This window comes from Larus michahellis, chromosome 2 (genome assembly GCF_964199755.1).
Source record: "Larus michahellis chromosome 2, bLarMic1.1, whole genome shotgun sequence".
Classification (NCBI taxonomy): Eukaryota; Metazoa; Chordata; class Aves; order Charadriiformes; family Laridae; genus Larus; species Larus michahellis.
The window spans coordinates 47498685-47514841 of record NC_133897.1 but is presented as its reverse complement, the minus strand read 5'-3'; the positions used below and the strand labels follow the sequence as shown (position 1 = coordinate 47514841).

General features: G+C 39.2%; 1 protein-coding gene across 1 annotated transcript in view; it reads right to left on the bottom strand.

Moving 5' to 3' along the window:
• LOC141738951 (collagen alpha-6(VI) chain-like) overlaps nt 1-16157 on the bottom strand; it is a 44399-nt gene that overhangs the window by 11740 nt on the left and 16502 nt on the right. Inside the window, 13 exon segments of the mRNA XM_074575162.1 lie at nt 3037-3099; nt 3197-3259; nt 3767-3802; nt 4191-4244; nt 5633-5698; nt 6095-6157; nt 7578-7631; nt 7718-7762; nt 8156-8182; nt 8287-8358; nt 10595-10648; nt 13979-14071; nt 14308-14453. Of these exon segments, the coding sequence (XP_074431263.1) occupies nt 3037-3099; nt 3197-3259; nt 3767-3802; nt 4191-4244; nt 5633-5698; nt 6095-6157; nt 7578-7631; nt 7718-7762; nt 8156-8182; nt 8287-8358; nt 10595-10648; nt 13979-14071; nt 14308-14453 (836 nt within the window).

Genomic DNA, 16157 nt, shown 5'->3' with positions numbered 1-16157 from the left:
GCAATAAGCAGCTTTGTGGGTATAAGGAACTGCATAATTACATGGCATTCATTCCTGAGGGAAAATGATATTACCAGAACAAGAGGCATTTTCCTTGTGGTGAATTACAGCAGGAAAGAAAGTGGGACAAAACACAGTCTAATGGATTAAGTAATTTGACTAAGCCTTTGCTCTTAATGTGGTTCTGTGACCTACTCTGTGTTCCTGGGAAAGTCTACCCCTGGCTCTCTGCTTCTGCCTCTCCTTCCTCTGCTGCCGATCAGCCCAGGACTAACTATTTGGATCTCAGATGTTTTTTCTAACAGGGTGTGACTCCGCTTCCTAGAATAATGGCCCTTCTGCTAGGGGGAGGAGAGGAGTCACGAGGGACATCATTAAAAACACAATAGCAGTCCTGGGTGTCCTATGCCAACACACGATGTTTTATATAAAATATTCTGATACAAGATTTCTTTAAGAAATGGTTTTCAAATACTGGGCAAGGAAAAAAAAGTGGTCAGACATGATTCCTAGTCACTAGTTGATGGTTGTGACCCACCTCACACAGCATTACAATTTGAGTGCTAATTGGAAGACAAGAAATCAATTCCCTTTGTGGTCACTGAACACCACACTTGCAAATAAACACAACATTAACATCTACACAGTACGTGCAATCAAAATGCCTAGGACTGGTTGCAAAACACTGAAGACAGTGTGAAAAATGGACACCTTCTGGACAGAACTGACAAAAATAAGTGAAATTAAATCAAGAGACGTGTTTCATAAGTCAAACTGAAGCCTACTCAGCTCACTATTGGCAGAGGAAGATAAAGATAAGCAGTTGGCTCCCATGGTAAATTGTTGCGGGGAAACATATCTTTAAATGACTGTGTATGAAAAATTAATTAACTGTCACATCAATGAAGCATTCAAGATGTGTTTCCAAAATAACAGTAAGCCTTTCATGCCTGCAGAAAATATTGTTTTAAGAGTCTTGTTCTCATGACAGAAAGACAGCATTTTTATGGATAGGCACACAACAGAAAAAATATTATCTAGACTTCAATGTCGAGTGGCCTCTGAAAAGAAAAAGTGGAAACACTTTTTCTTTTCCATGACAGTCTTGGAATTTGGCAACAGAATAGCAAAGAGGACATATGTGAGTGATCTACAGAACATTTACAGTTAAAACAGCCTGTTGGAAAGTTGGCGCTCACATCAGAAGCAGGGTAGGACATGATAGTCCCAGTGTATTGTATTTTATTCCAAAAAAAGGCTTACAGAGACTGTGACTTTGCAGCACCAAGGTTGTCCCCAGCTAAAATATAGCTTCAAATTCTACAGGATGAGGTTCTAAAAAAATCAGATGTTAATTTGGTAGAAAACACAGAGGTAACTAGATAGAGAGAAACCTTCTGCTCTCATCAATATGACCCCTCCCTTTCATCTATGTAATTATGTTTTCAACACCAAAGTCTCAAGGAACAACATCACAATGAAAACAAGACTCATCTCCTTAAAGCCACTAGTCGACTCCCATTTCAACAAAGTGGAGCCACATAAGCAATTTAGCTTGTACTCCCTCATATAGAGCAACTAGTATTTTCACTCTTTTTTACTGAGAAGCAACAATTTGTTTGAATTCTGCCAGTATTTATTTTCAAAAGGACAATAGGAAATAGCAAAGTGAGGGACACAGGGAGATGAGGAAGGCTGCTACGGGTAGGAAATCAGCGTCATCTCCTTAGTCTACCAGACAGGTCCTCATCAGGAAGGGGGAAAATTTCTGTGGGTGGGGGCTACACTGTAAAAACGAGCTGGGTGAAAAAATACCTTCAGAGAGTTAACATCCTTCACCCCTCTCCTGCTTTCCACCCAGCACCCCTGCCGGTAAGTTCAGAGCAAGGGCAATCAGACCAGAAAGCAGGAGCTTAAGCTGGTTTCATGACCATTGATCTGCCCAGTGCAAAAGGCGGCAGCTATACTTCCCTTTCTCCACATCCCCCTAAAAATATCTGAAGTACAAGGGAAGTGAGCTCATGAAAATGCACAGCTGTGTGGGAGATGGGAAATTTTTGGCAGTTGACAGAGGAAGGAATGGTAGTTTCAGAGAAAGAAGTGAGCGAGCAAGGGACCCTCCTGGGATTTGTCTGTTACTGGGAAGCCTGTCACCGGGAAGTCAATAAGAGGGCTTACGGGAACACGCACTTGAGAGGTATTAGTTCTTATATATTACTTAATGTGTTTAACCACCTACTTTTATCAAATCATTCCACTGGATTGTGAAAATCAGTCTGTTTACTTTGCTTTTGAATTAAAGTATTCAACTACAATTATAGAGATCGGTTGACAACGCACAGGAGGTTGTAGGGAGTCAGAGCATGAACAACAAAAAGGTTAACAGACTCAAAACAAACATCCATACCATCACTGCTCTTGAAAGCAAGCCCTTATAAAAAACCACTGTGCTACAGCAATTGGAACAAGATTTACACCTAGAAAGGAGACTAAGGAACAAAGGCAGAAAACCTCTCTAAGACAGGTTTTTGCCAAAGAACAAACTAGAATTCCTATGAACTGAAATTATGATAATTATTACATTAATAACATAATTCATACTTGATAATTTCTGCATGACCAGATCTGTGACATTTCTTCACTTTTTTTTGTTTTAGCTTACTATAATAAAAGTGTCAAGTCCTTTGTTAATAGCTTGTTACAGATATCTACAACAATTTATTAGGTATAACTGCAGAATTTATCACGGTTTGGAAAAAATACTGATGCAGGAGAAGTGCCTTTTCTCCATTATTGCTAGGAAGGTGGAATTATTAGAAAGCTAATATTTTATCAGTAATAATTAAGTTTTATGGAAATTCTTTATTTCTTCTGTCTCTTAGCTATATGTATCTCCTTTTCTGGTCAATACCATGTACTGAAAAGTAACTTGAAAAATCAATGTAATGAAAAGCATTCAGATGGCAATCCTCAGTTGGTTACACATCCAGTACTTTACAATTAAACAACACGGCATGTTTTCACTATATTACTTACTGGAGGACCCTTAGGTCCTGGTCTCCCTTTCTGTCCTTTTTGACCGTTAATGCCTTCTCGTCCCTAAAAAACAAAGTATACAAAAGAGTTCAGTTAACACACACAAAACCCATTAGTGCTGGGTTTTTTTTTTCCTTTTGTGAATAATGATAATGTTTACCTGAGGTCCTTTGTATCCTTGTTTTCCTTGCAAGCCAGACTGACCAGGCTGTCCACGATTGCCCTGTTTTTAAATGACAACACATCACACAACACAGCAAAAATAATCCAAAGATAGTACTCCTGAAACCATGCAGTGATGATGTTCTTGAAATAAAATCATGTGTGTGGACAATATGTGAGGCACTAAAAATAATTTAATACTGTAGTCACCGGGAAAGACTTGCTGAGCACTAAAAGCAGCACCTTCTGCTTTTGAAGGCCTACTGCTGAAAACTGATACAAAAAAATGAGGAAAGAAGTTTTATGTATCTAACAATACTTACATGCAAGCTATAAATACCTAAAATTTGCAGTATTATCTGTGCAACATTTGGAACATACTCCTGCAGGTGTTTTAGTGTAATAGCATGAAGCACACACATGAAAGTCCAGATAAGGCTCCTGGATCAATTAAAAAAAATGTTTCTCAAACATATCTATTGCAACTACATTGAATTCTTTTTCTCCAAAATTCTTGATTAGGCTGCTACTTGGAAAAGGGCAGAAATAAGAAAAGAATAGTTCTTACCTCTGGTCCCCGTTGTCCCCTTTGTCCTGGTATTCCCTAAGACAATGTAAAAAAAAAAAGGCTGTGAGGCCAAGTTAGGTATCATCTGAATGCTGTTAAAAGTGGATAACTTGTTGCAATTACTTCATTAAAACTTTTCAGCTAAAAGATAAAAAAATGCAAAATTTTTGCTTTTTAAAAAAAAAAATAACGTAGAAAAACAGCAGTCCAGTTTTGGCCTCCAGTGCCATCCTGAATATCGCTTAGGAAAAGGTATTTTTATTTAACAATAAGAGTATCACTACTCACCAAATTAAATATTGCTATCAAAAGTGCATGCAAGGCAGAGGCTTAAAAACATTCTCCCACTGAATCAAGCCCAAGCAAGTTAAGAACTATTTTTCATTTTCACTGTGTACAAGCTTTCTCTGTTAAAGGAACTTACCGGGTTGCCTAGGCCTCCTGGTAAGCCACGTGAGCCTTCTTGTCCTCTCTCACCCTGTACACGAAAAATTTAATTTCCTTAGCATCATTGCAATTTCTCCTTTCTTCTTTTGTCCATTTTTCCATGCCAAATTTTTAAGACTGACAAAAACTGTCTTGCAGGACTTCCCCATGAAAACATTCTCTGTCAAAGTCTTTCAGTAAATAGCATTGACCATCAAAAGCAACCAATTACACATCTCTGAATGGGCCTGGCTGATAGCACTATCTAAGAACTGGTGAATACCATTACAGCTCTTAGAAAGATTCCTGCAGGCCTTTGTTAGGAGCACAGGTCTGAGGGTTAGAGAGTTGGCAGATTCCTGGCTCCGCTCCTAGTCTGCTCTTTGATATTGGGCAAGTTACTTCCTTTTCCTGTACCTCAATTTCTTCCTTTGGTGCAGTGACGATAATGACACAGACCGCTTGTGAGAGCAATGCTGGAAAGCATTGCACAAGAGGCAAGCATTGGTACTGTTATATCACAGGAAAAAAGGCTCATCCAGTCTTTTAACTCTCCCTGAAAGCAGCGAGGGATTTACACCAGGCCCCTTTTCTCAGGTCTCTCATCTGCATGACAAGATCTGGCTTTAGTTCACTCTAAGTGCAAGCAGGCTTGTTCCTTTTCCATGGAGGTAGCTGAGCTTCCCCCGCAATTGATTTCAGAAGGAAAGGAGAGTATTCAGTTCCCTTGCCAACGGTCCAGGCATGGGTCTTAGATGGAGTTTAGGAGCCATGCCGATATTTGAGGCATCTGTGAATATGGTTGCGCTTGTGAATCTGAACAGTTAGAGCATATGTTCATGGAGGAACATGTCTTTGCTATCTGTACATATGTTTCACATGAATTCTGATAGTGTTACATGTGGATGCTGCTAAAGGCAGTGCTCTCTTTGTGGTTGTCTGTGTGTCTGACTGCACTGGTGTCCTCTATGTGTGCATATCTCTCTAGAATACAGGCTGAACCTCATTACTTGCCAAAGCTGCAAACAGGAGCTACAGGAGCAGCATCTATTGGACTGGGACAGAAAGACCCTCTAGGTCTTAGTGTGCACTTGACTGGGCTTCAGTGATTGGGAAGGAGGAGTTCCGAGGTCCCAGAGCCCATGGGATTCAATGGCTACCATAACATCTTCTCTTAAAATTGCAATGATTTGCACAGTGGACTCAGATCAGCTGTTTGTCATTGCCTTGCGGGTTTGATACTGACAGTGGTACTCATTCCTTTCCAGTGGTATTTCTGATCAAAGGCGTTTCAGATGTTTGTTAGCATCATACTTCATAAGTGATAAGTTCCCATATCCTTGGCAAAGATATATTTTAAATAGTGCAGATAGGAAGAGGAAACTGTACAACTGGTAAGCAGGTATCTTACAGAAATTCCACATATTTCTAAACAATTACCTCTTCCCCCTCTTCTCCTGCAAAGCCTCTTGGTCCTGTTATTGCATTGTTCAGTCCAGGGTTACCCTGAAAAAAAGAAACACCTCCCAGTAAGGATGTTTATTCTTACAAAATATGAGATGTTAAATAAACAAGTCAGTCCTTAGTCAATACATATGATTTCTGTCACCATTAGAAGGAGTTCAGTTTAGAAAGAACAGATCAAGGATTTGGTAGTACTAACTTCTTAAAAACTGTAAAACATTCTTCTTTAGCAAAACAATAGAGAGATTTACATATATGAAGGGTTAATAAAAAGCCTATGTATTAGACATGCTACAGTCATTGTGATAGCACGTGAACACACTGGAAGAACACTTCCGTTTTGCCCTGGTGCACAGGAGACTATGTATGAAGACTTATGAGCCCACATAAGAAGACAGTCAACATCTAGAAAATAATGATGCACTTGAAAAAACATACAGGATCTCCTCGAAAGCCCTTCTGGCCACGGTCTCCAGGGGATCCTCTTGGTCCTGGACTCCCCTGAAAGCAGAACATACCTCAGTAGGAACCTGAAACAATACTTTCATGAAGGAATTGCCAAGTTCCAACCTTTCAACCTTCGTTTTTAAGTAGTTTCACTCTCAGTTTCTTTCCCAATTCCACTCCCCAAAAAACCAGAAACCTGGAGGTTCTTGGACACGAAGCAATATAGAAACAGGCACTGTGCTCGACATTTTGTTTCATGTTTTGTCTTTGGGGTTTTTTTTAACTAAGGAATAAATTCAAAATACTTATTGCAACTAAACAGAAATTATTCCAAATATCAAAGAACTTTGTTTGTAGACTACATCATTGAAAGGCGTATGCTAACATACATTTCATGTTTTGAATGTAATGGTGCATTTTCTGTGAATAACCAGAGTCTTCTGAGCAGCAATCAACCCTGTGCCTCCTTAGGCACCTGTATAAGGGCAGAAAGAATAAGACGCTTTCTTCTGGAAGTGAAGTACCAAGGAGTTATTTGAGAGTATTGTTTTCCAGGCTTGAAACAGGTTTCCAGTTGCTGCTCCTGCAAGCTCAAACTTTTCATGCTCAGACCTGCATGGTGGCTGCCCACCAGCCTGCTGTTCCTAATAGCAGGCATTGAATTGTGGAGGCTAAACTGTAACTGATCACTTGAATGATCACCTTGGTTCCCACTGAGGATTGTTTTTATCACATGGACCAAGTCAAAATGTTTGGTGTCTACCAAGCTGGGTTTTTTGTTTCAGTTAGCCATTCTACAAATGGCATCTCTTCAGTGAAAAGACAAATGGTCAATTCTCCAACTGTCTACTGAAGCTTCCACAAGGCAGTATCTCTTTCTGCAATTTGGAGTCCTAAGTTACACCTTGTTTCAGACGGCAAGGTAAGTGGAAAGGCAACAGGGCTGCTCCATACTTTATGAAAAATAAGTTATCTGATGTTGGCAAACACAGATAATCAAAAAACTCTCTTGTCTCATGTATGTGAACCTGACAGGGTACTACAGAGGTAGGAGGCTTCATATCTATCTTTAGCCAAATAAAAATTAGTCGTACGCAGAAATTACTTGATCCCTCAATAAATACAAGAAAATGCCACCCTAGAAGACTGTAAAGTACAGGTCTAATTATTTTTCAAATTCTCTTCTAAATTGAACCATCCTACAGGCAACCATTTTCTGGGTATATACCCTATTAACAAAAATACCTGCTGGCTATTCATCAGTAGCTTGCTCTTCTTCAGAAGCTAGAAGTCCTATAATACCTTCCTGATAGGAATTCAAACAAAAAATGTGCAAATAACTTTGTAGTACAAGGTCTGCTCCTTGTGCTTGAGAGTTTATTAAAGACATTTCTCACAGGGACAGTTTCATGAAATAGCCATACTATTGTTCTTAAATCCAAACCCTGACCAATAAAAGATAACAAAATGTTACCGGATATCCAATGTCACCCTTTTCTCCTTTCTTTCCAGGAACCCCAGGAGATCCCTTAAAGACAAAATATGGTATATTCATTTTTATCACTCAGTAACTTTGAGGTCAAGAAGGCGAAAGAAAGAAAGAAAATAACATACCTCTTCTCCTCTAATTCCATCACTCCCATCTTCCCCATTGTCACCCTGAAATAGTACAAATGTGCATGAATTTTTTGCATAAAAAACAAGTGCACACTTACATACTCCAGTAAGAATAGGGTGACATAGACCAAGATTAAAAAAAAAAGACAAACAAACCCAAACCCCAACCTAAAACTGAAGAAAAAAACCCAAAAAAACGGTAGAAAAACTAGACACAGGAATTAATGCTTGAACTTTCATTTCTTGTATGTTCCCTAGGCACAACCATAAACTGGGCACTACAGCAGACATCTGCAAAGCAGCCTAAAAAAAAGTAATATTGACTTACACTCACTGACATCTCTGCAAAACTGTCAAAATCTCTATTTCAGTGCAGGACAAAGCCCTAAAGAATACTGCAGTCAGAAACTCAGACTGCCTAGAGTCATACTGTACCTTTTTTCCAACAAATCCTCGAAATCCCTGAAAAGAAAAAAGATGGCAAAAGTCAGAAAAACAGGTAATAAGAACATTGAAGGATTATTCTAAATCACAATGAAGCAGTATTTTCAGAATTCTTGTTTAACCTTTAAACCTCTTTTGCCTGGACAACCCATGTTGCCTTGTCGTCCTCGAGGTCCAGGTGGTCCTCTTGGGCCCTGAAAGAGAGAAAAGAAGAAACCAATTGCTTAAATATACATGAGGTTTACACAAGCTGGCAGCTAATTTATCTGGTAGAGAGATCTGGTCCTGTAGTCCTGGAAAGACTTCTTCTCAAGAACTGTAGCCCCAGTAAAGTCCCTGGCTGACTGCAGATTAAAGAGGTTGCAACAATAAAGAAAAGTGCAACTGCAAGATCCTCATAATTCAGTGACCTTCTAGGAAAGATCAAATATATCAGCGGTATCCTAGCAAATGTTAAAATATTTTTAATCTCCCCTGCTATAATTTTGACTTCTTTTTAGCCATATGCATTGCTCTGTTAATATTCACATTACACTTACAATGCCTAGTCTCCAGCTACCATTTTGACAAATCTGACTCCTGTAAAAAAGTATCACTATACTAGTTCTTCTTAAATTTGAAACTACATATGAGTACAGAAATCTCCCAGAGAAGACCTAATATTTGTGGGTCTGGCTGACAGGATTTCCATGAAAAATTTCTTCCTGCATAGTATGATGAAAGTAAAGCAAATACAATGTGATGATGCCATTATACACCTGCAGGCCTGTCTTTGGAGTACTGCATCTTGATATATCAAGACTTGCTCTTGAGCAAACAGTCTTCCAGATCAATGCCTACAAACTATTACAAACTGTCCGACATCAGCAACAGAACAGTTACTGCATCCTCCTGATGACAGCTTGGGCCATGCTCCTTTCTAACATCCATTACACTGCTATGCTACTTCCTTACTGTCACTGTAGTTATTTTTAGTTTCCACTGATGGGTCTTTGCTCATTTACATTTTTTTAAATTTGAAACAAAAGCTATATGGATGAAAACTGTTTGCTCTTTTGGAAGCAAACAAATGTATGCATCAACCTGAGAGATGGTCATCACCTTGCAGTAGATTTCCCAGTCTCTTTCCCTTTCATGTTTTTGGTTTCAGTAACCTACCAGCAACAAAAAATATTAAACCAGGTGTCCTGGTTTGAGGTAAAACAGAACCAACTTTCTGTTCAGTAATTTTACTTCTTAGCTAGGCCTCTTCCAACTCACTAAAATTAACAGCATATTGTACAGAAAACTGTTCATTCTTAGGGTGATAAGACCTGTTTACAGTTAGTGCCAAGGAATGGTATGCAGAGAGGCTCTTGCTTATACTTATTGCTATAACAACCAAGGTCAGCGAATTTTGTTATTTGCCCCGCTGGAGGGTCAGAAATGGAAAAGCATAGAGGGGTCCCACCTGCAGGGAGGAGCGGACAGGACAGGTGACCCAAAATTGACCAACAGGAGTATTCCATCCCATCTGCCCCCTGCTCAGTATAAAAGCTGAGGGATCAAAGAAAGGAAAGAAAGGGTCAGTGCTCTTTCTTCAGTGGCTGACGTCCAAGGAGGACTTTCTCTGTTCATCTGCCTTTCATCCTGATCTGTGTGTTCCTGACTCCAGCTCTGGAATCCAGTTCCCACCTGTTGCTGAGTCCAGTCTGGGACTTCCTCAGTGTCTGCCGGTGATGTCATCCTGGGAGCTTAATACGGTTTTGTGTATACTGTATCTATTTTATTATTTCCTTTTTATTTTATTATTAATATTTCATTAAAGTAGTTTAGTTTCTTCTAAACTCATAAATCTCTTTATCTCTCTTCCTCCTCTCCATGTGTGAGAGGTGAGGGGAGAGCAACTGTTGTCGGCCATTGGCCAATTTGGCCAAAACCACAACACCTGGATCAAATCAAGAGGATATGGTTTGGATGGCCTTCAAAAAGCACATCTAATTCAGATACAAACAAAACTATCTAGACATGGATGCCTAGATCAAAGAGCTGGTCTTGACTGGCCAGAACTGGCTTATTAACTGGCTTATTAACTTAGGAAAACACACCAAAAAAAATATAATGAGGAAAACAAAAAAATGCTCTTCATAGAAGTCTTCTAGAGGAGTAAAAATAAGTTCCCAAATAACTTTGCTAAGTAGGCACCCATTCAGCCACGTATATAAGCTATTCAGGTTGTTGTAATGTATGTCCGTTATACCCCAAGAAACGTTACTGAAAATGTCACAATATTGTCTCTGTTTTAGTCAAGTGATATGAGGGAGTTCTCACCTTGAAAGGTAACAGAGCTTTGTAAGTTCACTATCCAGCTAGTTTAAATACCCTTATCTGTTTCCCTGCTCAAAAATTTCAGTTTTCACAAGCACAGGTTTTTAAAGTGTTAAAACTTACCTGTACTCCTTCATCTCCGGGATATCCTGGGTTGCCTTTAACACCATTGGGTCCCTGAAGTTAAAAGATGAGAGATAATTCTGTAATACTTGATTGACCTTGAGAAACTGTCGGGGAATTCTAGAAAAACTAAATGGGCTAATATATTGTTCTTTGCATATTCAGTCCCTCTGCTTACTCTGGGCTTCAAACACTGCTGAAAACTTGAATAACAAACAACTTCTTTCCTGATCATTTTTCTCCTAACGCTTTCCCTAATGTTACTAACAGTTTAAGTCATCAATAATGCATTATTTGTCCCACATTTGAATTTGAAGGTTGCGCAATGTTTTATTAGATGCTCCAGGGTGAACAATTTTTTTTCACTGCAGGCCCCAGGAAAAGCTCTTCCGAAGTTAAAGTGTCTCCAGCAATTAATTAAACATTTCAAGACAACACTGAGATATACCTTAATTACTGGTTCTTTAAAAGCTGATAGAAAAAAAAAAAATAAAATCTTGTACAAGATTCATAATCTGTCATACATAAATGCTTATTTTGCATTTTTATGAAGAATGTTTCATTGGTTTGGGTAGAAAGCAAATGTCATTGGCTACTTCTGCTTCAAACACTTTCTTCTTGAATGTCTTTTTATCAATAGTAGTCCACCAATTGTTTTTCCATCTTTGCTGGTGAGGGGCATTGGACTAGATATCTTCAAAGATCCCTTCCAACCCAAACCATTCTACGACTGTATTATTGGAGCTTCTCCACACTGGCATGAACTTGATTGCTTTAATGGTTCCACATTTGTCAGTCTGGATGAGCAAGAAAGTATGTTGAGGAAGACCAAAGAACTATTGCCATCCACAGGATAAAACCTGCTTTCTCCAAGCCATTACTTTTGACATACGCCAAACTAAGATTTGACCCGAGAGTCTGGTATCTGTCCTTGTAAGAAAGGGGTGTACTTTAAAAAACAAGCCCCAAATAGATGTTAGCCAGGAAATACTTCTGAAGAGATATGACAGAGATTTTGGAGCTTCTATGTAGATTCCTTCCTTGTGTAGTCCAGGCAGATTTTTAGAAGTCAATCTCTTTTCAGACTATTTTCCTTATAACCACAAACTTTACAAAATTCCTTAATGTTTCTGATTTTACATTGTTCTTTCATATTATTTTTTATTCCAGTCCAATTATTTTTGAAGGAGTTCATGTAACATATCTTTATAGAAGAGTTGAGAGGGCACTGTTCGCCCTGGATTCGCCTAGGAAAAAGGGATACTAGTAAACAAATAAGCTGTGGGGATAGTATCTTAAAATGTATATGATTTATGATAACTGTTTCAGGAGAGATATAATCAGCAAAACCCATTCTGAATCCAAGGCGGGCGTTTCCATTTTCCTATGATTCCACACAGATGAAAGCTGCACCAGAAACAGCTGTCCTGGGCTTTGAGTCCCAGCACAGGCTTAATGAGTGCTCCTGATGTTTCAGAATTAAATGATCCTTGTTGTATAGCACAGAGGATAAGAGAGAATATTATTTCAATCTCTCATTCCCCTTCCCCTGTGCAAAAAAGATTCATAGGCCAAAAAGCTCCTACCTGAATTCAGAGGCCTCTTTTGCAAGAGGGTAACATTTGGAGAGTAAAAATCTAGCCTGGCACAACAGCCTTTATACTGAATTCTGAGGTAGGTCTTCTGTGTGCCTAGAGTATGCTGCCAGGTGGGAGAAGCCACTGACCCTGGCACAATGTTTTATGAGAGCTTTTTGGAAAGTGAAAAGCCTTCATATATACTCTCTCCTGAGAGAGAGAAGGCTAAAAGAGAGTGTGTCTGATCCCCCAAATTTTACCCCACTTAGTCATCAGCACTGTGAAGTGCTACCCTGCAAGAGGTTCCTTTATACCTTGACTTTTGGAGTACCAAAGTTTATTCTTGTTGTGAACTGAGGCTGCAAAGGAGCACTTTCTTCTACCGTCACTCAGTTTCCTGCAAAAACTGACAGCATTAAGCAAAATATCAGATCACAAATGCCACGCTGGCACGTGACAGAGGCTGTGGTTTGCCCTGGCAAGGCAGGAACCCATCATCTGGCCGGGTAAAGCATTAGAAATAGCAGCAGGGCATACCTGTCCTGAGACTGCACCTGCAGACCTATCTTGGACTTTGCTTAATATTTATAATGAAAGAAGAACAAAGGATGGAAGAGATGCTGTGCAGGAGACAAGATATAAGTGTGAAAAGACTCAAGGGAATTCTTTAACTCTGGAAAAGCAGAGAAGAGCTAGAGGACAAAATAAAGCTATGGGTGCGCAAAAAATGTATGTGAACTAATACTATATCTGCCTGAGCTGTCCATTTTGTCATCTGCTGGAAGCAGAAAATCTGAAGCCTCCTGCAGCAGTGTTGATGGCTGCTGAAATACACAGGTGAGAAGCAACACCCAATGTCGAGTGACTAGTCAACATCCACAGGGACGTCCACAGGGACATCGGGACTGTATAGAAAGTAACGTTTCATTTATACAGGGGACATTCTTCCACGATATTTGCACTCCTGATAGCTTGAAAAAGTATATTCTTCAAATACCCACATGGTAGAGCATGTTTTTAGTTAAAATTAATGCACACATTTGACAGAACTCTCAGTTATTATGGAAGCTGTCAAAATAAGTTACTTAAAGTTGAATAGAATTAAATGTTACACTACTGAACTACAGTACAGAATCTTCTATTATTTCTTAACTACATCAAAGGAAAAGAATACAATAAAAGTCACAAATGTCTGAGATTTAGGAGGGTTCTGTTGCATTCCTTAACTGGAAGTCTAGTTAGTAAAAAAAAAAAAAGTAAAAATCCCAAGACAAATAATTTCATTCAAAGTATTTTTGCTTGTTTGTATGGATTAGCTTTTAATTCCCTAGCCTGTAGGATTTCACTGGCATCTTTCCATTGACTTTAATGGAAATCTTTACTATTGAAATGAAATGCAATGCCCTCATCAGATTTGGGCTCTTTCTGGAACTCCTGCAGAAACCACTTATTGCTACCCAGACTGATAAATAATGCAGTCAGTAGGAACACAAGCAGTCATTGGAACTTTCTGATGGCTCTGAATAGAGATCTCTGAAAGACACACATTTTAGGGAAAAGCAGGCAAGTTGCTAAGCAAAACCTGTATTAGAATCTTTAGATAAGCTCATCAATTTTGAAATGTTCCCCATCCTCCATACTACTCATAACTGATGACTGATTCCTCCTCCTGCATTGTTAGACAGAGGGTATATTGTTATTTTGGAAGATATACCAAAATCACGCCATAAAACATAGGTAGATAAACATCTTTACGTTATTATTTACAACTCAAACTTAGCAATACAAAGCTAGGATGCACTCTTACCTTTATCCCTTGTTTTCCCCTATCTCCGATGTCACCTTCTTCCCCAACACATTTGCAAGCCAAACAGCAGCAGGTCCTCTCAGCAATATTGTTCTTAAAAAGAAGAAGTTACTGCGGATAAAAATGTATTTTCCAAAAATTTCCTCATTGACTCTGCTCCTGCTCTTACTGGAAGCACTCACCATAAGAATACAACTGGACTTTATGTTTATTAATAGCATGACTCCTTTGTTAGTCGTATTTACCAAACTTGATACTTACGGTCTGATTGTACAGTTCTTTTACATAAGATCTTACTGTGTGCATTGGTTCTTTATCAAAAAACTTACCAAGAACTTGGATAGCCTGCTAGCGATATCTGTCATGCCAATATCTAAGTGAGTTCCATATTCAAATCCTTTTCCAAACTCAATGGATCGGAAGTTTTGAATGTTGGAGGCTCCTTCCAGAGCAACAGTTATAAGACCATCCAAACCTAAGTACAATAAATATGAAAATAAATTTAAGTTCCATTGAAAAATGGTCTCTGTACCTTATCTATACATGCATCGTGATATGACTTATCCCATGCATCAGGTGAACGATACCTACTAGGAATACCAGCTGTAAAAGCCACACTTTTGATGGTATACAATTATGTAAGTGATTCAAATGAGGTGCTAATGACAATGAAAAGGCTCAACATAAAAACCTTCCTATTTGAATAATGATTAATGATTCAAAACCATATGGTTGATTTGGGTGTCGACATAAATATTCACTTAATCATGTACCTCTCAGGAAAAATAAAAGTTTTAGCGTGCATTTCTTTTTACATTAAAATAATAACAAATATTGGTGGCTCCAAGTCATCATTCCGTCTGCTACAACAGCAGATCTAAAGCTGAGGTAGATGCCAGAGAAATTGCAGGTTTGAATTCTCTGTTTCTCCAGCCCAGTTTTACTGTAGGAATGCATGTCTTTACATTGATCTAGAATGACACCAGTGTGAAATCAGAGTAAGCTAGTGGCCACAAGACACCTCCTCAGGTTGCAAAGCAAGAAGAAAAGAGGCAAAGAGATACCCTATGCCGTAATGTCCTGAAGTGCTCCCCTTGAACTCAGATCATTCAGAGAGACAACAGAGAACAGTCTATCTCCTTTTGTAAGGAAAAAAAGCACAGTGAGGCAACAATTTGGTTGAAAATGCAGTTATATTGCAATTCCACAGTGAGACTTAGGGAAGGAGAGATATGCACAGGGGAGTATGCTGGCCACAGCAATAGCAACTGAGTCCCTTCCTTTTATACATTTGTACAACACAGCTGGTAATATCAGCATATTCAAATCCAAACAAACTGAATTTACTCTGATTTAAATTCCCTGAATCTAGCAGCCAGACTGCTGACTCACTTGAACGGAGACGAGAGCAGTCTTTAGCTGAATGATGCTGCACAGTCCCAGCAAATGAAAGCAAAGAACAACAGAAACAAACAAAAAACATCCAAACCTAAGACCAAAGACATTTTAAAATTTATTTTAAAACTCAAGCCCAAATCACACTTCTACACCTAATTTGCTTATTGATGTAGGACAACTGACCAACACTACACAGCATCCCAAGGAAACAGTCTTTGGTATGGTTGAGCGAGCTGTTAGGCATTATCTATACATCTTCTCATCTTTCCCACACAGCTGCCACTGTGTCAAAAGAGACCTCATGTTTTCCCCATTATTACTGCTCTGAAGCTAATAGCATCTTTGCTAATAGGACTTCTATGCTCCGTTTTACTGCCTGCACTCATCACCCTTGTACTCCACTCTTCTTGTCACTTGCCAGCTTTTCGTAAAGGAATTCTTTGCAAGGTTGTTGTTGGGAAAAGAGAGAAGAGACAATAGATATGAGACAATGGATGTCTGTATGGGATTAGGGACAAGCACACACCAAAGGGACTGGTACCAACTGAGAAGCCCCTTGCATCTCCCTTTAGCAAATCTAGCCCTTCCATCTCCAGTTCTGTTTTTCACTGTTTCATGCATGACAGTCTCCTGCACACATCAGAAGAGCTTCGCAGCTGTGACAGCTTCTCCATTCCTGCTGCCCTACCTCTCTGACCCTGGGCTCTGAAATCAGGTGCTGATGCAGACACTGAAGCCTACAGGGCAGAGGGGAAGATAACTACTCTATCTTCTCCCCACT